This window comes from Pongo pygmaeus, chromosome 18 (assembly GCF_028885625.2).
Source record: "Pongo pygmaeus isolate AG05252 chromosome 18, NHGRI_mPonPyg2-v2.0_pri, whole genome shotgun sequence".
NCBI classification, from domain to species: domain Eukaryota; kingdom Metazoa; phylum Chordata; class Mammalia; order Primates; family Hominidae; genus Pongo; species Pongo pygmaeus.
Window position 1 is genome coordinate 81,163,932 of NC_072391.2, and position 22,532 is coordinate 81,186,463.

Below are 22,532 nucleotides of genomic sequence, written 5' to 3' on the forward strand. Positions count from 1 at the left end.
TCCCAGTCTAGCCCTGATCCAAACTGAACCAATCAGATTCTCTCTACTGAGTCTTTGAAACTGGTAGAGAAATGATAATGCCTCCGAGGTAGTTTTTTGGTTTGTTTTTTGTTTTCTTTTGAGATGGAGTCTTGCTCTGTCGCCCAGGCTGGAGTGCAGTGGCGCAAACTCAGCTCACTGCAGCCTCCACCCCCCGGTTTCAAGTAATTCTCTGCCTCAGCCTCCTGAGTACCTGGGATTGCAGGCACCTGCCACTACGCCCAGCTAATTTTTGTATTTTTACTAGAGACGGGGTTTCACCATCTTGGCCAGGCTGGTCTTCAACTCCTGACCTCGTGATCCACCCGCCTCGGCCTCCCAAAGTGCTGGGATCATAGGCGTGAGCCACCATGCCCAGCCAGTTTTGTTTTTTTTTTAAGACAAAATACCCATAACATAAAATTCACCATTTTAGCCATTTTAAAGTGTGCAAAGCAGTGGTTTTTAGTATATTCAAAATGTTATGCAATCATCACCACTACCTAACTCCACAACATTTTTATCACCCCAACAAGAAACTTTGTGCTGATAAGCAGTCTTTCCCCTCTCCCCATCCCCGACCCCACACAGCCCCTGGCAACTACAAATCGACTTTTTTTCTGTCTCTATGGATTTGCCTTTTCTATACATGTCATATAAATGGAATAATACAGCACATGGCCATTTGTGACTGCCTTCTTTTTGCTCAGCACAAAAAGGTTTCAAGGTTCATCCATGTTATAGCAGGGGCCACGGCTTCATTTGTGTTTATGGCTGAATAATACTCCATGGTATGGAGAGACCACCTTCGGTTTACCCCATTCATCCACTGATGAACACGTGGGTTCTTTCTACTTTTTGCTATTATAAGTTACATACTAGGAAAATGTGTGCACAATTTTTTGTGTGAATGTATGTTCACAATTCTCTTGGGTACCTAGGAGTGGAATTACTGGGCTCTATGGCAACTCTCTTTGACTTTTTGAGGCACTGCCAAACTGATTTCCACAGTGGCTGTATCATTTAGCATTCTCATCAGCAGAGTATGAGGGTTCTAATTTCTGTACATTCTCACCAGTTATTCTATTGTTATTATTATTGCCATCCTAGTGGATGTGAAGTGGTAACTCGTGGCTTTGATTACATTTCCCTAATGACTAATGACGTTGAGCATTGTTTTATGCATTTACTGGCCATACATATTTATTTATATATATATATACACACACATATATATATATTCTTTGGAGAAACGTCTATTCTAATCTTTTGTCCATTTTTAATTGAGTTGTTTGTCTTTTTATTGCTGAGTGGTAGGAATTCTTTTTTTTTTTTTTTTTTGAGACAGAGTCTCGCTCTGTCGCCCAGGCTGGAGGGCAGTGGCACGATCTGGCTCACTGTAAGCTCAGCCTTCCAGGTTACACCATTCTTCTTCCTCAGCCTCCCAAGTAGCTGGGACTACAGGCGCCCACCACCACACCCGGCTAATTTTTTGTATTTTTAATGGAGATGGGGTTTCACCGTGTTAGTCAGGATGGTCTCGATCTCCTGACCTCGTGATCCGCCTGCCTCAGCCTCCCAAAGTGCTGGGATTACAGGCGTGAGCCACCATGCCTGGCCAGAGTTCTTTATATAATCCAGATACAGACCGTTATCAGATACATGATTTTCAAATACTTCTCCCACTCTGTGTCTCGTCTTTTTACTTTATTGATGGTGTCCTTCAATGCATAAAAGTTTGTCATTATGATGAGGTCCAAGTTATCTACTTTTCTTTTTTTGTTTGCACTTGTGATGTCATATTTAAGAAATAATTGCTATTCCAAAGTCATGAAGATTTACACCTATTTTCCCTTCTAAGGATTTTATAGTCTTAGCTCTTACATTTAGGTCTTGGATCCATTTTGAGTTAATTCTTATATATGCTGTGAGGTAGGTAAGGATCCATGTTTGTTATTTTGCTTGTAGATGTCTAATTGTCCCAGTCCATTTGTTGAAAAGACTCTCTTTTACCCACTGAATGGTCTTAGAACCCTCGTCAAAAATGCATTGACCAGGCCGGGCACGGTGGCTCACGCCTGTAATCCCAGCACTTTGGGAGGCCAAGGCAGGCAGATCACGAGGTCAGGAGTTCGACACCAGCCTGGCCAACATAGTGAAACCCTGTCTCTACTAAAAATACAAGAATTAGCCGGGTGTGGTGGCATGCACCTGTAGTCCCAGCTACTCAGGAGGCTGAGGCAGGAGAATTACTTGAACCTGGGAGGCAGAGGTTGCAGTGAGCCAAGACCATGCCACTGCACTCCAGCCTGAGTGACAGAGTGAGACTCCGTCTCAAAAAAAAATCAATTGACCTTAGATGTATGGGTTTATTTCTGAATGTTCAATTTTATTCTATTGATTTTTGTGTTTTATCTTTCTGCCAATACCACATTATTTTGATTACCGTGGCTTTGTAGTAAGCTTGTTCTTCTCTTTAAAGATTGTTTTGGCCACTCAGGGCCCCTAGCATTTGTACATAAATATTAGAATATGTTTTCCTATTTCTGCAAAAAAAAAGGCAGTTGAAATTTTAATAGGGATTGTATTAGATCTGTAGGTTAATTTGGGGAGTATTGCCATTGTATTAGTCTGTTCTCACGCTGCTATAAAGAAATACGTGAGACTGGGTAATTCATAAAGAAAAGAGGTTTAATTGGATCATGGTCCCACAAGCTGTACAGAAGACATAGTGGCTTCTGCTTCTGGGGAGGCCTCAGGAGGCTTCCATTCATGGCAGAAGGCAAAGGGGGAGTGCGGAGCTTCACATGGCCAGAGCAGGAGAAAGAGAGGGGGTGGTGATGCACACTTTTAAATAACCGGATCTCCTGAGAACTCACTGTAGGGTACCAAGGGGGGATGGTGCTAACCCATTTATGAGAACTCTGCCCCTATGATCCAATCATTTCTTACCAGGCCCCACCTCCAACACTGGGGATTACAATTAGACATGAGATTTGGTTGGACACAGATCCAAACCGTATTAGCTGTATTAACAATATTACATCTTCCAATCCATGAACCATGCATGGACCATTCCATTTGTTTAGATCTTCTTTAATTTCCTTCAATACTGTTCTGTGGTTTTCCATCTACCAGTCTCACATTTCCTTGGTTAAACATGTTTCTTTTATCCTTTCAGATGTTGTTGTAAATAGAATTGTTTCCTTAATTTCATTTTTGGATTGGGGCAGTCTTTTGAAATAAGGACATGAGTGGGAAAAAGCAGAGGATGGCTGTTGACACCTAGAGAAAAAAGTATAAACACAGAGAAAAAAAAACCAGAAGCCAGAAATTACATAAAAAGGAAGGCACTGGGAAAGTTGAGAAAGAACAGGGTTGTGGGAGTACTACACTTAGCAAATGCTTAAGCAAAGTCAAGCTTTCAAGACAAGATTCCTAAAGCAAGGTAGGAGTATCCTAGGACAGACAAGAGCTCACTCGACAAGGCAAACAGACAAACACCAGAGCTTGGACCAGACCAACTTGCTTAGCCAGCTGGCAATATGGTTTCACCACTTCTTAGAAAAGAGGAACGGAGAGGTGTGCTCAAAAGCCACCACTAGGCTTTCAGAATGTTTTGTGTGTCTGTGTCTTGGCAGAATGAGCCAAACGTAGTTTCTTCGTGCCCCATAAGATGAGACACACCCAGCAAAGGCTGTCCTCATACAGAACTACCTCCAGGTGTCTTTTATACGGCAAGACCTGCACCAAAGGGTTCTACCTATAGAAATCCTAGCACCTAGACATAGTCAACCAAGTACATGGCTCCCTCACCCTCCAACCAAAGATGCCATATTTCCATCAGAGTGGAACAAAATCCCACTGTGTTCCTAATGCCTCCTGCAATTTTGCATGTGAGAGACATGGCTGGTATGTGACATTCTCTTCTACACATTGTAATGGATTGGGGAAGGAGGGGGAACTAGAGTTCAGGCCTATCTTTCTAGAGGACAAAATAAATCTCTCTTGATAACTGCAATTATCTGAAAACTATTTCAAAGAAAACTCTTTGCCTCATTCTGGCATTTGCTCAAGGGTATGGCTTTCCATCAGCCTCTCTGTCTCTATGTCTCTCTTACATACATATGCATGTGTATATGCGTGCATATGTGTACATACATGCATACATTAGACATATTCTCTTTCCACACACACTCACACCCCCTCCAACCTCCTTGGCTCTGGGAGTTATGTGTGTAAGACACTGACGCGAATGGTGAGTGCCTAGGCAGGGGTCAAAGGCTACCTACCATGCCAGAGGATTGCCACAAACACCTCTTAAGCAAGCAGATTCCTTGGCTCCTCCCAAACACACTGAATCTGAATCTCTAGGATTCTGATTTCGGAGCCCAGGAATCCTCGGGTGCAGGAGTTCCCAGGTGATCTAATGCACCGGGAGGCTGGAGACGCTCGGATCTGGAGAGGAGGCGGCACTTGTGCAGTGCAGTCGGGAAAGAGAGGAGGGGCTGGGCCGTTGCCTTTAGGCGGCCAGGTGTTAGGACCGGAGTACAAGCCGCCAGCCGAGCGGAGCCGGGCCCCGAGGCAGCCCAGCCACAGGGCGGTAACCTTTGGCCACATTTGGCCTCCGGCCGCCGCCAGAGCCGCTCCGCCCCCGCCGCCTCGCCCCCACCGCCCCGCCCCGCTATTGGCCGCCTCCCCAGCCGGGACAGCGGCCTCGGCCAATGGGACCGGCGCGCGCCGGAAGCCGGAAGCGCGGCCGCGGCTGCGGCGTTCCCCCCTCAGCAGCTGTTGTCCGGCACCATGCGAGGCCTCGGGCCAGGCTTGACGGCCAGGCGTTTTCTCCCGCTGCGGTGCCCCCCGCGGCCGCCCGGGCCCCGGCTGGCGAGCGGGCAGGCGGCCGGCGCCCTGGAGCGGGCCATGGACGAGCTGCTGCGCCGCGCGGTGCCGCCGACGCCGGCCTACGAGCTGCGCGAGAAGACACCGGCGCCCGCCGAGGGTCAGTGCGCGGACTTCGTGAGCTTCTACGGTGGGCTGGCCGAGACGGCCGAGCGGGCCGAGCTGCTGGGCCGCCTGGCGCGGGGCTTCGGCGTGGACCATGGCCAGGTGGCGGAGCAGAGCGCCGGCGTGCTCCATCTGCGCCAGCAGCAGCGGGAGGCGGCGGTGCTTTTGCAGGCCGAGGACCGGCTGCGCTACGCGCTGGTGCCGCGCTATCGCGGCCTCTTCCACCACATCAGCAAGCTGGACGGCGGCGTGCGCTTCCTGGTGCAGCTGCGGGCCGATCTGCTGGAGGCGCAGGCCCTCAAGCTGGTGGAGGGGCCGGACGTCCGGGTAAGGGGCCGCCCTCGACCCCCCGGCAGCGCGGACTGGCCGCCCTCCTCGAGTAGTCCTCACTTGCCCCTTCCAAGTCCCACACACCCCGCCTTCCCTGCCTGAAACCATGCTCACTTCGCCCGCAGTTACCGCCCGCCAGCTGTGTCCCCTTCCCACGCTGAGTCCTGGCCTCGTCAGAGCACACCCCCGCCTCCCTCCAGTCTGTCCTTGAAGTCCTCACTTGTATAGTGTTTACTAAATACTCAGCACTTGGTGGCCTTTAAGGTAACTGTCACCTCTCGTACCTGATTAGTGTGTGCTGTACAGTCTCTTTAAATTATTATAGCTGAGAAGTGTTTCATCTATATGGTATACCTGAACTAGAGTATCGGACTGAGCATCAGGCAGTCTTCTGAGACCCTGGATGGTGGTTCAGAAGTTCATTGGGCACCCGCTATGTGTGAGACATTGTCCTGAGAAGTCCTGTGAAATGCACAAAGGTAAATAGGACTCAAGGTCACCACCACCACCCAGGAGTCTCCATGGCTTCTGGCCTTCTCTGTGCTCCATGACTTTTGGGAGGGCATTTAACTCCGTGAGTTCAGTACTTAATGTGATGATTCTCAGTTGACTTGAGGTAATCAGGCATTAGCACAGTTCATTCATGTTAGATGCAGTTACATACTTTGAGATTTAAATGATTATGACCCGAAAGAAGGCCTAGAGCAACATATACTCTTCTTTTATACTGTTAGTATTAAATACGGCGAAAAACTAACCTGCCCTTTTTTTATTTTTATTTGTGTTGCCCAGACTGGAGTACAGTGGTGCTATCACGGCTCACTGCAGCCTCGACTTCCCCATGCTCAAGCAGTCTTCCCACCTCAGCCTCCTGAGTAGCTGGGACTACAGGCGCAGGCCACCATGCCCGGCTGATTTTTGTGTTTTTTTTGTAGAGAGGGCGTTTCACCATGTGGCGCAGGCTTAACCTGCCCTTTTAATGAACGAAAAATGATGTAAATGTTTCAGGAGGTTTTGGACATTCAGAAGTTTGTTGTGTGCAGTTGGTGTTTAAAAAAAAATTGAACACTTGAATGATTATGACTTGACCCATTTAAGAACTCTAATACTGGTTTAATAGTTTTCATTCCTTCAGTCTTACGTGGGTGATAACACGTATCCCTTTTACAGTAAAGGAGAACATGCTGAGGTTGTGTGACTTGTCCTTAAATTCAGAGCAAAAAGCTCTTGCTGATCACCCACCCAAATCCAGGGTTATTTGCACTACGCTTTATATCACTGTCTTACTGTTAATCAGATGTTTATTAGAAACTTTCTTTTTTGGATACTTAGATGCATAAAATTGGGCATAATTAAGTATGGGATTAATGTCAAGAGAGACAACAGTGGCCGTGATTTGATTCCCCATGATAGTTGGTTAATTTACAGTGCTAAGTGTTACTGAGGGCCAGGCATCTTTGGCCATAAGATTCTCAGACAGAAAGCCCACAGTTGCTAATTGCATGACACAGAATCAGTCATGAATTCTTACTGTGTTGAATTATCATGTTCTGGGCTCAAGCCTAGTCTGAATAGCTGAGCTTTTCTGATCCACAGTTGGACATAGTACTTGCAATATATCATCCCCCCAAGTAAATGATCAGCTCCTCGAAAACTGGGAAACTTGTCTTTAAATTTCTTGCATAGCAGAATGATGAATGAATCATTGCAATAGATTCCTGGGTGTCCTGGCATAAGACACACTTGACACACTAATCATTCAGCATTTGTGTGGAGGTGAGACTGCCCCACACTCTGTCATAGATTTGTGAGCCTGAGAGGAAGCCATGAAGGACTTGAAAGGTTTCTGCGCAGCTGAGAGGGTCCTCATATCAGACATTTGGACAACTTTGTCCCTCATTGATTTCTCACATCCGGTCCAATTCTGAAATCTCTGGTTCTGTGAGATGTTGTGGAATACATCCTTTTGTTCTTCCCCACTCAAGAAAACTCTTGGTTAGTGCATCATTGGAAAGGAACACGTTTTATGGCAACTGAACACACTCATATCCAGACTTGACTGTTGAGAGAAAGGAGCTGGCCCCTGGGAAATACAGAGGCTGCTGAGTCCTCAGACATTCACAAGTTTCCTTGCTTTTTGACCAAGGCTGTCTATATACATAAGGGAAAATAACATTGCATACTGTAATACTAGGCCAAAAGTCCTGTGGACCAGAGATGTTTATCAAACAGAGTGAATAACGGCAGCCTGATCTTTGCCTCTGCATATGGTTTGGACATAATGGCTGCAGGTGCCTTTCTGTGATTGCTTTGTTGTGCCCCTTCCATTTCTTTACCTAGAAACCCCAGCCTTATATTCAGTGCATGGAACTGTTAGTAGCTGAACCTATTAATTCCCTTCCCCTTCCCTTGTTCTACATAGTTAAGTTTTCTCATATATACACATATATATGTATGTGTATGTGTGTGTGTGTGTGTGTGTGTGTATATATATATATATGGGTTTTTGTTTATGGTTTTTTTGTTTATATTTTTTGTTTATGTTTTTTCTTGTTATGTTTCCCAGGCTGGTCTTGAACTCCTGGCCTCAAGCAAGCAATCCTCCAATCCCAAGTGCTGGGATTATAGATAGGTGTGAGCCCAGATGTAATTTTTTTTTAATCCCTGTCATTTAAATAAGACTTAGAATACAGTTAGATTGTTCTGTACCTATAAACTATCAATTGGGATCTGATATTGTAACCTGTCACCAGGATCACTTAATGTGGTATGATCCGATCTACTTTTTTTATCTTACCTTTTTTTTTTTTTTTTTGGAGACAGAGTGTTTCTCTGTTGCCCAGGCTGGAGTATAGCAGCGCACTCTTGGCTCACTGCAACCTCCGCCTCCCAGGTTCAAGTGATTCTCCTGCCTCAGCCTCCCGAGTAGCTGGGATTACTTGCACTTGCCAACGCGCCTGGCTAATTTTTGTATTTTTAGTAGAGATGGCGTTTCGCTATGTTGGCCAGGCTGGTCTCGAACTCCTCACCTCAGATGATCCGCCTGCCTTGGCCTTCCAACATGCTGGAATTACAGATGTGAACCACTGTGCCCGGCTGCGTTCTTAACTTTTTAAAATGTTCTTTTCCTCTGGTCCGAGTGAGTTTGGAGGCTTATTACTGCCTGGATTTGTGGCCTCCTGAACGTAGAGGAGTTTGTAGGTATGTGTGTCCCTGTGGTTGCATAGTAGGTGTGGGTATGAGCATGTGATGTGTCTGGGGGATGGTGGTTTATAGGCTTTTTGTTTTTCTCCAGAGGCCCAGTTGGTTGATGACTTCAGTTTCTTAGAGGTGAAATCCCAGTGAAACCGAGTCGAGTCCCCAGTAGAGGGGAAGGTCTGAGCGAGGTTCAGTGATTTGTGGGCACTCGAGGGAGGTTGGCCTTTAATTCATGGAAAGGGTTCCTGATGGGCGGTTTGGACCTTGGAGTTAGGGTGGAATGAGAGGTGCTCAAACCTTAACAGAGGCACAGAAACTAGAGAAGGGACCTGGTTCCCACTGCCACAGCCACCCGGCCATGCTAGACACCTGTGTACCCTCTGCCTTTTAGTTAACTGAGTACTCCTTGTTGGTTCTAGTAAATTCTGTGCTTAGCTATGCTAAATAATACTTATTTGTAGATAAGAAAGTGTACCCATAGTATAAAGTGTACACCTGCGGAGTGGCAGCTTATGTGAGTGGGAATTGTCCCCAAATTTCTCAGCCTCTGCAGTGCTACCCTCATCCATGACTCTACCCTCCCTTCCCCAGCACAGGGCTTCTGGACAAGGGAAGGTAACTTTTCTTCACATACCAAAATAAGCAGATCTTGATAGAGCTTCAAAAGAGAGGGAACCAGTTTCTCTTTTAAAAGGAAAAGTGGACTGGTCTAAACAGGGTCATACAAGTCAATGGAATTAACAATACAGAATACACAGAGCCGGGTGCCGTGGCACGCACCTGTAGTCCCTACTACTTGGGAGGTTCAGCTGATCCCAGAAGTTCAAGTCCAGCCTGGGCAACAGAGCAAGACCTGCCTCTGAAAAAAAAATAAGAAGCACTCCAGCAGAATACACTGAGAACTGTCGCTGCCCTTAGCATCACCAGGATATTCCCCACAGTTATGTTTCTCAGTCTTGTATTGGTGATAAATGGTACCTGAATTAATGCACGTACAAGTCGCAGAGGCCTCTTTCCCTGGTGTTTGTATCCCAGCAACGTTGCCGCGTGCTGTGGCTCATCCCAGCCTGAACAGCTGCTGCCGGTGTTAGAACTGAGCAACGGAGACTTCTAACCTTTAGCCTAGATTCCCAGTTCTCGTGTACCAGTGTCACATTTTGTAGCTGTCAGGAGCCCAAAATAGAATGAAGAGATTTGTAGGGGAGGAGCTTTCATCAGCCAAACCATTTCTTTCATAATTAATATTAAATTGATAGTAAAACTGGGTATTTCCAGCTTTTTTCCTGTCACGAACGTAAGACAGATACCAGTACCTCTTACGCAGAGCTCAGCTCATCCGTTCCTAAACTGGGGTACAGAAGCCCTCCTGGCCCCTGGGATGGTCCATAGATAAGTATCAGAGGAGTCCATGAACCCCAGGAAAATGTATGCACAATTTTATTAATGTATTTGCAATGTTCTAGGGGTAGGACCTGTGGTTTTTAGCACATACTCAAGAGTGTGAGAGGATCCCAGAAAGATTAAGGATTGCTGTAGTCAAATGCAGAAAATACAGTTTTATAAAGGGCCATTCTGTGTCATCTAGCAAACAATCTCTCTCATCCTCCCCTCTTGCTACTTCTTAATCACCATTCATTCCATTTTTCCATCTTTTTCATTTGATATCCATCTATTAGTGAATGCTTTGCGAACCATAGAAATGAATCAGAAGTGGACCCTGCCTTTATGGAGTTTACAACCAAGTAAAGGAGATTCAGTGATGGAATATAGAGTTAAAAGGAATTGCAAAGATCGTCTGGTCCAGCTGTCTATCCAATGCTTAAATCCCCTTTCAAACAGCTCCGCTGAGTTCTGTCCACCTGTGCTTGGTGACTTCCAGTGCTGAGGGTCACCGTCTCCCAGGATGACCTCTGTGGACAGCTCCAGCTATTCAAAAGTTCCTCTTTACACTAAATTGAGTCCACGTCTGACTGCCCATGACTTCCACCAGGCAGTCCTAGATTTCCTTCCCCAGCCCCCATGGGGTCACACAGAACAAATTTGTTGCCTCTTTCGTGCCCTAGTGCTTAAACATGTAAAAGGAGACCTCACCTCCTTCCGAAAACTTCTCTGAGCCATCACCGCAAAACCTGCAACTCTTCCTCATGCGACAAAGTTCTGAGTCCTTTCACCCTTTAACAGGGATTAAAATGTAAAATTTTTCTATAAAATTTGGAAGCTGAGACAGGAGAATCGCTTAAACCCAGGGGGCAGAGGTCACAGTGAGCCGAGATTGCACCACTGCACTCCAGGCTGGGTGACAGAGCAAGACTTCGTCTCTCAACAACAACAAAAAAAATTGTAGCTGTTGTAAAGCCATTCTTATAGGTGTTGCCCATTGTGTTCTTCGTGACCCTTATAGAGAGATTCAGAAGGTCATTCTTGTATCAGATGTCCTGAGATGTTTACTGTTATTTAATAATAATGTTCAGTGGATCTGTTAATATGTAGTTTATGAGTAACAAAGACCCAAAATAACAGTGATTTGAATATGACGGAAGTTTGTCTCTCATGTGAAAGTCTAGAGGTGGGCAGCCCAGAGCTGATTCTGCTCTTTGGTGCTCTTGGTGGATCCAGACTTGAATCTTGTTGCTCTGCCCAGAAAAACCATCTCCAAAGCCACACCGTGGCCCAGGATGGCTGCTCCAGTGCCAGCCATCACACCGCCTTCCAGTCTGCAGTGGAAAGGACAAAGAAAAAGATGGGCCAAGGGCCTGCTCCTGCTGTCTTTTCAAGTTCCCCAAAGTGGCTGCAGGAGACCTCTGCTTACCCCTCCTTGGCCAGAACTCTGTCACATGGCTGCCCCCAGCCGCAGTGCAATCTTTGTTCTGGACAGCTGTGTCCCTAGCTGAAAAGTGAGGCTTCTGTTAATTTGGAAGAAAAGGGATACAGCCACTGGGGAACAACAAGCCGTGGTTGTGCAGGCAGCACCGAGATGACGCTGCTCCTGCTCGGGGCCTTGTGTTCTGCTCTTGCTGGAAAAGCTTCAGTGCAGATGTATCTTGGGTCAAGTCAATTCACATCATTTTTGGAAGTAGATACAATATAAATAAGTGAAGCAAAATTAGGATAATTTCGTCAACTCTGAAATGCATTGGTTGCCAGACACACTATTATTTTACGTCCCTCTAAGGTAGGTTAAAAATGCTGCCAGTTACGGCGGGGCACAGTGGCTGACGCCTGTAATCCCAGCACTTTGAGAGGACAAGGCAGGCAGATTGCCTGAGCTCAGGAGCTCAAGACCACCCTGGGCAACGTGGCAAAACCCCATTTCTACAAAAAATACAAAAAAAAATTATCCAGGCTTGGTGGCGCTCACCTACAGTCCCAGCTCCTTGGGGGGCTGAGACAGGAGGACCACTTGAGCCCAGGAGGTCAAGGCTGCAGTGAGCCGTGTTCATGCCATTGCACTCCAGCCTGGGTGACAGAGTGAGACCCCGTCTCTCAAAAAAAAATGCTGCCAATTAGACTGTGACCCGCCATCATTCGAAAGATGCATCCTGACTTGAGAGATGTTAAAATATGAAAATGTACATCTCTGAGTTGATGAAATAGGTTTCCTGAGCCAAGTACTTGTTTTTCTTAGGAAATGTAGGCGTAATGTTTTGACGTATCAAAGAAGGTTCCCGAGAGGATGAGGACAGTGCTGTTGACACCCTTGCTGTCTTAGTGTTTCCCTTACAGTGCATCTTTCATTGTTATGTTGATTTTATATGATTAGTATGCTCACTATGGTGAACGAATTGGAACATATTATTTGATTTGGGCAACTTAGTTCAAATTGAATTGTTTCCATTCAGAGGTCTTAACAGACTGAAGTAGTTAAGTCTAAATAGAGCATTGAATGAAAGCCTGGCTTGGTTTGAGGTGAGAGTCTGACAGAGGAATCTTGGGAAAAGCTGTTTGGAGAATCGTCTTGCACAGTTGCTTCTGTATCGTGCTTGAACGTTTTCATTCCCTGCACTGACCACAACACAGAGATGGGCTTGATCTGTTGCGCATTGAAGGCCTGGGATTTATCTTCTCCTTTTCAGGAAATGAATGGGGTACTGAAGGGAATGCTCTCAGAATGGTTTTCCTCTGGGTTCCTGAACCTAGAACGGGTTACCTGGCATTCACCGTGTGAAGTGCTTCAGAAAATCAGTGAGTAAGTATTAAGGTTTTCATTTTCTTTGTAAATATATTTTTCATATATATTTATATATGTTTTATATTGGCTAAAAGCTAACCTGTCTCCATTCACATGTACAGTTTATTTCAAGTCTAATAAAATCCAAACACAGTATTTGCAAATGCTGCAGCTGTCACCACACATGATACGAAGATCATGGAGGAAGAGGAAAGGGTACCAAGAGAAACTGATGCATCTGTCAGTGACCTGCGCATGAGGTCTTATTTGTGTCCTCTTATTTAAAGCAAACACACCCATTTTCTCTCGTCCCAAGACCCCATGATCAGAGTTGTAGAAACTCACTGGACCAAGCATTTACATTCATAATCAAAACAGCATTTAGCCCACGTGGTGGTTAAGATTTCTCCCTGGGTTAAAATCTCTAAACAAACTACATCGTGTGTTACATCCAGGACCCAGTATAACACAGGCTAGCATGTCATGGTGCCCTCACAACCTTTGCACGTAGGCATTTTCACATTACATGTTGTCCCATGGAATCCAAGGTTTGAAAAGTGTCCTGTTTGAAATGTAACCAATTCAATTCAAAGGGCTGACAGTGCTTGCTGCTATTTCACAAAATAGCGGTGGGGTGAGCTTGCTGGAAGACACCAGATGAGCCCCCTGATTGCAGCACTGACAAGGCTTCACAGAGATCCCGAGGAAAGAAAAGACACAGTGTTCAACACCAAGCATTTGATTAGGTTTCACGTGAACATCTGCATGAATCCTTCCCCAGAGCCTCACAAACTCCTCTTAAAACTGGGATTAAAATTGGAGCACAGTTTGTGTGTAAAATGGTCATTCACTGTAGTTCCTTTCAGTGGGTGCTGTTTCTCATGAAAATGACTTTCTTTGAATTTTCCAGAAGAGTCCATTAAAGCTCTATTTAAAGAACTTGTTTGACTTAGACGAATAGTATGAATAGGAGTCAGCAGCCGTTGCTTGTGAATTATGCATTTGTCTTATCTCTTTATAAATTTCGCCCCAGGGCTGAGGCTGTGCATCCTGTAAAAAATTGGATGGACATGAAGCGCCGCGTTGGGCCCTACAGAAGATGTTACTTCTTTTCTCACTGTTCGACCCCTGGGGAGCCCCTGGTCGTTTTGCACGTGGCACTGACTGGTGACATCTCCAGCAACATCCAGGTACCTGCGATGGTCAATTTGGGACAAGATAGGCACCCCACAGAGCCCCTTGTGTTTTTGTTTTGTTTTATTTTTACTTGATTTTACCCTCTTTTTTTTTTTTTCTTCAAATGTTTTGGGCTTTTTTAAATTGGTTAAATAAAATCTCTAGATTTGTAGGTGTAGAGTGTAGAAGTGTAGCAGGCAGACAGTTATGGAGCAAGGTGAGCATTCATCTGGCTGTGTTGATCTTAGGTTCAGATACAGTTAAAGTCTATCACAGAACATCTTAGTGAGGCAGAAAATAATTGTGAAGGAAGAAGAGACAGATACCTGGTTCATACATGGTTCACCTTTACAGCTTTTGTTAAGTGCCTGTGGGGAGTTTTGAAAGATACTTGATTAGCAAATTGAAAGAGGCACTCCATCCCTTATGCCTGATGTGGGCCCAGGACACTCCTTGGCGAGTAGAGGTTATGGGACTTGTGGTTTATAGCCCCGTCCTGTGGCAAGCTGCTCTGCTCATGGATGAGTTTGGCAAGAATGTCTGAAACACTCCTGCAGGCCCATGGGGGCAGAAGAACCAGGGAACACATTGCAGGGTCTGGAAATAGGAGTGCTAAAGACAAGTGGCAGGGAGCATGAGACCCCTGGGGCAGTGTAGGTTTGCTCAGACCAAGAGGACATGAGGGGCTGTTAGGAAGCTAAGTGGATGATGGCCCGTCACAAGGTAGGTGCCCTAAGCAGGTGTCCTGCTGAGAAGTTAGAGAAGCTGAGTAGGGCAAATGAGCAACATTCCTGATCACCAAGGAGAAACACATTCCCTTACAATGTTTGTGTGTGAAAGAGTCACACTCCGACGCCCTCTTGGTGGGACTGGGGGCCATTCTGACTTCTCTGAGGGCAATTTGGCAACATGGATGAAAATTCAGAATGTGCATTCCTTCTGGCCTAACAGTTCCACTCTTAGGAACTTCTCCTGCGGAGATGCTCAGCCCTGAGAGTCAGATGGCTATTCCTGCAGCATTGCTGACAGTTCAGAAGGCTGGAGATGATAACCTAGGGTCCATCAGGAGAGAATGGGCTCCAGGAGGGCGGTGTAGACACGTGGCGCGGCCTCGCGTACATCAGATATCTGTGCATGTATTTAAATATTGTTGTAGGTTTATATTTTGACATGGAAAGCCAGCCTTGACTTATTGTTGAGGAGAAGTTCAGGTTTACACAGTAGCATGTGTATGGTGTGGTCTTATGAATAATATTAATAATATCTGTTGAGTATGTGCTCTGTGCCTGTCAGTCTGTGAAGCACATTTTGTGTGTTATTGCTTTGAGCACCCTGTGATTTAGGTGGTGGTGGTGTTTTTTTTTTTTTTTCGAAGCGGAGTTTTGCTCTTCTTGCCCAGGCTAGAGTGCAGTGGTGCTATCTCGGCTCACTGCAACCTCCACCTCCCGGGTACAAGCGATTCTTCTGCCTCAGCCTCCCGAGTAGCTGGGACTACAGGCATGTGCCACCATGCCCAGCTAATTTTTTTGTATTTTTAGCAGAGATGGGATTTCACCATGTTGGCCAGGCTGGTCTCAAACTCCTGACCTCAGGTGATCTGCCCACCGTGGCTTCCCAAAGTGCTGGGACTACAGGCGTGAGCCACCGCGCCCAGCTGATTTAGGTATTGTTATGAGAAAACTGAGGCTTAGGGGAACATCTGCAACTTACCCATGATCATCAAGCGAGTAAGGGTGGAACTGGAATTCAGACCCAGCTCACATCCTGACTCTAAGGGCACGTGAGAATGTGCGTGGGTACGCAGTCCTGTGTACATTTGTGTGCGTACCGAGAGCCTCTGAGACAGGCCTAGAAAGCTGTTCATCAAAAGGGCAGTAGCAACAGGCATGGAGATTAGATTTTGGAGTAATTGGTTATTTTTTTTTTTATGCATGGTGGTTTTTTTTTTTTGCCTCTTTTTGTTTTATTCACTTTGCTTTATAAATTTTTTGCCTGTTTGACATTATACATGCCTCACTTGTATAACCGAAGAAACTTTTGTTTTTATTTTGAAAACTTTAAAAAAAGATTGCTGGGATTTTTGCATGAGGAATCACAAGATAACTTGCAGACTTCTTAAAAAACAAAGGAGAGCCAGGCGCGGTGGCTGTCGCCTGGAATCCCAACACTTCGGGAGGCCGAGGAGGCAGCCGGATCACCTGAGGTCAGGAGTTCCAGACCAGCCCGGCCAACATGGCGAAACGCCGTCTCTACTAAAAATACAAAAATTAGCCGGGTGTGGTGGTGTGCACCTGTAGCCCCAGCTACTTGGGAGTCTGAGACACAAATGAGAATCACTTGCCACTAGGCAGAGGTTGCAGTGAGCCGAGATCGTGCCACTGAACTCCAGCCTGGGCGACAGAGCAAGACTCCGTCTCAAAAAAAAAAAAAAGAGAAAGAAAAAGATAGGAGATAAGCCTGGGAGTGATGTGAAGTGAGCTCTGTTCTGTGAACCACAGAGCTCTTCCATAGAGCACGGTGCAGGACAGCAGGCCCCTCTCGGGCCTCGGAGGATATGTCCTTCGTATCGGGAGCTCTCCCCCTTTCCTCACAGCAGCATTTCTTCACTTTGTCGGAGTTACAGACCCTGTTAAGAATCTGGAGGGAAAAATGCTGAGGATGTTTTCCTCAGGGCAGATATGCATAGACTCACACATTCCATACACAATTTCTTTCTTTCTTTTTTTTTTTTTTTTTTTGAGACGGAGTCTCGCTCTGTGCCCGGGCTGGAGTGCAGTGGCATGATCTCAGCTCTCTGCAAGCTCCGCCTCCCGGGTTCACACCATTCTCATGCCTCAGTATCCATAGTAGCTGGGACTACAGGCACCCGCCACCACGCCCGGCTCATTTTTTTGTATTTTTAGTAGAGATGGGGTTTCACCGTGTTAGCCAGGGTGGTCTCGATCTCCTGACCTTGTGATCTGCCCACCTGGGCCTCCCAAAGTGCTGGGATTACAGGCGTGAGCCACCACGCCCAGCCTCCATACGCAATTTCAGACAGTTCATGGACTGACTACGAGACCTCATCTATGCAGTCTGAGCTAAACACTCCTACTTCCAGAATCGAAGGTAGCTGGTAGAAGTTAAAATAGTTTAAATGGGTTCTTCAAAAGTAAGCTAGTGTACCTGCTTCAAAGCAAATGAAAAGGTAGCCCCCTGCTATTCCACTGTTATCCAGTGAGCTTTGGAGTATTAAGGATTATGCTTCAGAGTATAAGGGATTAGAAAACGCTGCCGTCAGAATGAGAGGCAATAAACTCAGACTTCAGCTAAGCTACTTCCCAGTCTAGCTCGTTTCTTAGAATGCCTCGCAGGGATGTCTGCAAATGTGTTACCATTTAGGAAAAACAAAAATGGCACAAAACCCAAAAGGTACATGAAAAAGTCAAACAAAGGTATATTTCCTAAAAGAAAATTATACAGGACTGCTTATGGCCTCTTGAGAAATTTGAAAAACCTAGGGTTCAGAGAAAAGGAGGAAAAACAATTTAGTGGTGGGAAACATTAGTCCTTTAGGAGAAGCTGAAGGAACTGGAGCTGTTTGGTCTGAAGGATCCGTGTGTTATCGCTGAGTGTTGGCCGGAGAGTTTATGGAGCAAGTTTTTGTTTGCACAAGGGCCTAAAAGAGACGGAAACGGGCATACGTTGCTCTTCAACAAAGTTTGCATGAAAAATTCAAAATGGCGGAAACGATGCAGCGCTGAGGACTCCCAGGCACGCTGTGGAGTCGCCTCCTCTAGAGAGTTTTCAAAACAGAGCAGCTTTTAGGCTCTGTAGCCTGAACCCCAGTTGGGGAGCCGAGGTCTCTTCCACTCCTTCAGTGCTCTGAGAATTGTCTTCTGGTCCCAGCAACAGGCTTGCCGCGTGGGCTGCAGAGCGGCCAAGCCATCCTTAGAACCATCGTTGTTGTTTTCCAGGCAATCGTGAAAGAACGTCCTCCATCAGAAACAGAAGAGAAGAAAAAAATTGCTGCTGCCATCTTTTATTCCATCAGTTTGACCCAGCAGGGACTCCAAGGGGTGGAGCTGGGAACATTCCTCATAAAGCGAGTCGTCAAGGAGTTGCAGGTAAGCGACACGCGGGGAGCCCCAGTCACGCTTGGCTTCCATGTGGTCAGGTCGGCGAACCTCGTGGGGTGTCAGGTGCCATGAGGGACACAGATGAAGACAGGAGCTAAAGGGAGGGGCAGGGAGTAGAAAAGGTGCCAGAGGCCCCTTGGCAACTCCTAGGAGCCATGAGTCTCCCAGAGAGATGAGAATGATGCTAAGAGAGGCCTTCAACCCAGCCGCCCAGTTGCCTGCAAGACACAGTTGTGTTCTGAGGTCATCAGCTCTCTCTAGGGCGACCTCATTCTGACCTGCTCAGGGCACTCTTGATTTCATGTGTCATCCTGGTGTAAGTGTCACTCTGAAATGTCCCAGCCAGATGGCACAGCTGGTAGTCATCCTACCATACCTGTCCTCCCCCTGCCCCTGCCCACACTCTCAGGGCCTCTGACACCTGATGTGCTCTTAGCTTGGGCCTTCTCACGGCCTGTGAGGGAGTGCTGAGGTGAGACCAGACAGCTGGAAGGTAAATGCATCGGCTTAGTTTTGATCTAACTCTCCTCTCTTTGCTGCCCTGTGAAAAACATATTAACCATCCTACATCAGAAAGTTGATGTTCACTCCAGGCCTAGGTTTTCAAAAACCACCAACCTCATCAGGGACTTGGATAAATTCCAATGAGTAGAATCTAATGATTAGGTGCAGTAGCTAGATGTTTGCTAATGACTGGCTCTGAGCAGGGTGTTCACTGCGCTGGGGGCTGCACATGGCTGCAGCAGAGCCCTTCCTTTGAGGATGACAGTGTGGAGTGGGGACATGCTCCTAGTAAATTCATAATCAATTTCAAATTGAAGCCCTCAGGATTCAGCTGGGTGTGGGCTTCATTACCACGCCGCCATGTTTCCCCCGGGTAACAATGAGCTGTAGCTCATTCCCACAGTTTCCTCATTCCTCTGTCTTCGCTGAGGGTGGTGATGAGCAGGGCGGGGTGGGGAAATGTATCAGGGTAAGGAAGGCAGGAAGAGGAGGAGCAGATCCCGGGATTCAGGGGAGTTGGGCGTTAGCCCAGCAGCTGTCCTGAGGGTGCCGATTAACTGCCCCTGGGCGGCCAGCCTAGAAGTCCTCAAAGGGAGTCCAGAAGGGAACGAATGGCCCCTCTGCATGGAGGCGCTCGTCAGGGTTTACAAAAGCAGAACACAGCTGGGCGCAGTGGCTCACGCCTGTAATCCCAGCCGAGGTAGGCAGATCACCTGGGGTCAGGAGTTCGAGACTAGCCTGGCGAACGTGGTGAAATCCCATCTCTACTAAAAATACAAAAATTAGGTATGGTGGCGCATGCCTGTAGTCCCAGCTACTCGGGAGGCTAAGGCAGGAGAATCACTTGAACCTAGGAGGCAGAGATTGCAGTGAGCCAAGACTGTACCATTGCACTCCAGCCTGGGAGCAAGACTGTCTCAAAAAAAAAAAAAAGGGGGTGGGGGGCAAAAAACCTGGGAGCTACCACGAATGCCCAACGAGAGGAACATGGTGAGGAAAATCATAATGGTCTTCTCTTTTCATATTACTCTGTGGTTAAAATTCTCTGTTTTTGAATTTTAAATGATAATGAGAAAATGCTCACGATATAAATTCATAATGCAAAATGTAAAATGTCTCACCCATGCAAAAATCGCATCAAGAAACACCAGGAGTTTACTTGAGCAGACTATCGAGAGTAGTTTTCGCAATGTAGTGGAGTATGATGGTTTTATTTTCTTCTGTCATTAATTTAAAAAAATATATATCTATAGTGAGCGTGTGTTACGTTTATAATCAGAAAGTAGTAGATTGTTTGAAACGATCATGAGATCTCTATCTAGTTGGGACAATAACGATTGAACCGTTTCATGTGATGTGGAGAGATCCCCGCAGCGTCCCCCTCCTCCCCTCTACCCCGTTCTGCACTCACTGTGGTGTGGCTGGGCAGCTAGTCGCTCACTCACCAGTCCCTGGCCCCTCGTCTGCCGAGCAGCAGAGTAGCTTCTGGGGCCTCACAGGTGGCCATGGGAGGAGCCTGGTGTTCGGGAAAGACAAGGCCTGCAGTGAGTAGCTGTGGTGCACCAAGCCCCACTCCCCACTGGCCAGCTGTCTGGTTTTAGGCAAGTCCCCCAACACTCTAGTCTCGGTTTTGCCGACATGAGAAGGGATGGTGGGGACGGAGACGCCCTGCCTTGGGGAGTCAGGATGCCTCCAGGGTCTGGCACACATCAGGTTCCTGATAAATATTTCTGGCTGGGCATGGTGGCGTGTGCCTGTGGTCCCAGCTACTCAACAGGCCGAGGCAGGAGGATGGCTTGGACCCAGAAGATCGAGGCTGCAGTGAGCCATGATGATGCCACTGCACTCCAGCCAGGGCAATAGAGCAAGACCCTGACTCTAAGAGAAAAAAAAAAAGTTCCTTGAAAGAAGATAAATATCATGTATCAGATGTCACTCTGACCGCTACACAGCAGCATATGAGCCGTAGGTTAAGAGGTGCTCCTCTGTTGGTAACATACCTGCTGAATTTGTGTTTTCTCCGCCTTCCTTTTCACCCCAACCATGCTTTACAGAGAGAGTTTCCTCACCTTGGGGTGTTTTCGAGTCTGTCACCTATACCTGGATTCACCAAATGGCTTCTGGGGCTTCTGAACTCGCAAACGAAGGAGCACGGGAGGAATGAACTCTTTACAGATTTGGAATGTAAGGAAATCTCGGAGATCACAGGTGGCCCCATTAATGAGACCCTCAAGCTCCTCCTCAGCAGCAGCGAGTGGGTGCAGTCGGAGAAGCTGGTGCGGGCGCTGCAGACTCCGCTGATGAGGCTGTGCGCCTGGTACCTGTATGGAGAGAAGCACCGCGGCTACGCGCTGAACCCGGTGGCCAACTTCCACCTTCAGAACGGGGCGGTGTTATGGCGCATCAACTGGATGGCGGATGTGAGCCTCAAAGGCATCACCGGCTCCTGCGGCCTGATGGCCAACTACCGCTACTTCCTGGAGGAGACAGGCCCCAACAGCACCTCCTACCTCGGCTCCAAGAACATCAAAGCCTCTGAGCAGGTCCTCAGCCTAGTGGCCCAGTTTCAGAGGAACAGCAAGCTCTGACAGTAAACCTCTCCTAAAGCACAGGGCCCCGGCTAAGAAAATGATCATTTTCAGGAGAGGCCGGGAGTTATGTATCTGAAGGAGCTTTCCAAGCAAAGCCAAAGTTGACTGTGTTCTTGTCCCGCAGCCAGGCCACACTGTGAGGCCAGGCCTCAACTTCCCTTGCCCTGGGCGAGGCATGCACCCATTGCAAGACGGTTGTGGGTGCGGGTGCACACAGATGGGTGGGTTGCTGTGCTGTCTCCAGAAGATTCTGTCGTTGCCCTTGGCCTGGCTCCGTGCCCGGGGCTGGTGCTGTGGTACCTACATCTTCAGGAAGCTGTGCAGCCTCTGCCATTGTCATCCCAGGGGGATCCGGCATCCTCCTAAGGACCAGGGCGAGTGGCCCAGATAAGAATAGGTGTTCCTTTGCGCTCATAAAACAGAATGCGGCAATGGTTGCTTTAGCCATTTCTCACCATGCAATGCAGAGGGATAAAGGGCTGTGCTACACTTCCCAGTTAAATTCTGAAGCTCATAAATGTATGAAAAGGTTTGTGATTTTGCACAAGGTGTGTGTAGTAAGTTAAATCGTTGAACACAAGAATGTTGCTGCTTGAGGCATAAGTTGGATAATAGGCTTTAAATGATCAGGGATTCAGGTTCATAATGAACTTCACAGTAAAGAACACATTTGTTCTGTAAAGCATTGAACATCTGATTATGTAATGGTGGTCATCTTCAAGATTAGAGACCTGGGAAGGCTGGAATCAGCCAGCCAGCCTACGGGAAGTTTGGGATGAAGGAGCCTGGGGTGTGTGGGATGAGAACAAAGATGAAGGAAGGGGCAGTCATTGTGCTTGTGGGAGGAAGGCAGGTGTGTTTGTGTGTCTGTGTATGTGTATGTGTGTATCAGTGCACGCCTGTGCATGTGCATGAGCGTGTCTGTGTGTATCAGTGCACGTCTGTGCACGTGCACGAGCGTGTCTATCAGTGCACGTCTGTGTGCACGTGCACAAGCATCTCTGTATCAGTGCACGTCTGTGCACGTGCACGAGCGTCTCTGTATGAGTGCACGTCTGTGTGCACGTGCACGAGCGTCTCTGTGTGTATCAGTGCATCTCTGTGCATGTGCACATCTGCATGTGTGTCTTTGTGTGTCTGTGTGTGCGTGTCCGCAATTGCCCTGTCCTCGCTGTCCTCAGTTTGGCAGACAGGTCCCTCGCCTTCCTTGCCTTTCACCTCCCGCCAGGCCCCTTCTCTCTTCTGCGTATGGCATGTTGCTTCATGACAGACGGTGTGATGGTGGAAGCTGTCTCATGCCTCTTGTTCTCCGGTCTGATTCTGAAAGAGTGGCTTGCAGGTCAAGCACTGCAGTCCTGGCAACCTGCCAGCCCTTCCTGCGGGCAGAGTTCTTTACTGTAAGCATCCCCAGACCCTCAGGCCTGC

General features: G+C 47.3%; 1 protein-coding gene across 1 annotated transcript; it reads left to right on the forward strand.

Annotated features, from left to right (window-relative positions):
* Nucleotides 1–4,766: 4,766 nt before the first annotated feature.
* On the forward strand, nt 4,767–21,789 carry MLYCD (malonyl-CoA decarboxylase). Its single transcript, XM_054452630.2, has 5 exons — nt 4,767–5,349; nt 12,624–12,736; nt 13,752–13,908; nt 17,851–18,000; nt 20,571–21,789. Exons 1-5 carry the CDS (start codon nt 4,822–4,824, stop codon nt 21,102–21,104), a joined length of 1,482 nt encoding a protein of 493 aa, XP_054308605.1. The 5' UTR covers nt 4,767–4,821; the 3' UTR covers nt 21,105–21,789.
* The last annotated feature ends 743 nt before the right edge of the window (nt 21,790–22,532 follow it).

Excerpts from the sequence above, each read along its gene's own strand:
- MLYCD (XM_054452630.2), top strand. The coding sequence starts at position 4,822 with ATGCGAGGCCTCGGGCCAGGCTTGACGGCCAGGCGTTTTCTCCCGCTG. Across the intron at positions 5,350-12,623 it reads TGGAGGGGCCGGACGTCCGG|GAAATGAATGGGGTACTGAA; the intron begins GTAAGGGGCCGC and ends TCTCCTTTTCAG. Across the intron at positions 12,737-13,751 it reads GTGCTTCAGAAAATCAGTGA|GGCTGAGGCTGTGCATCCTG; the intron begins GTAAGTATTAAG and ends ATTTCGCCCCAG.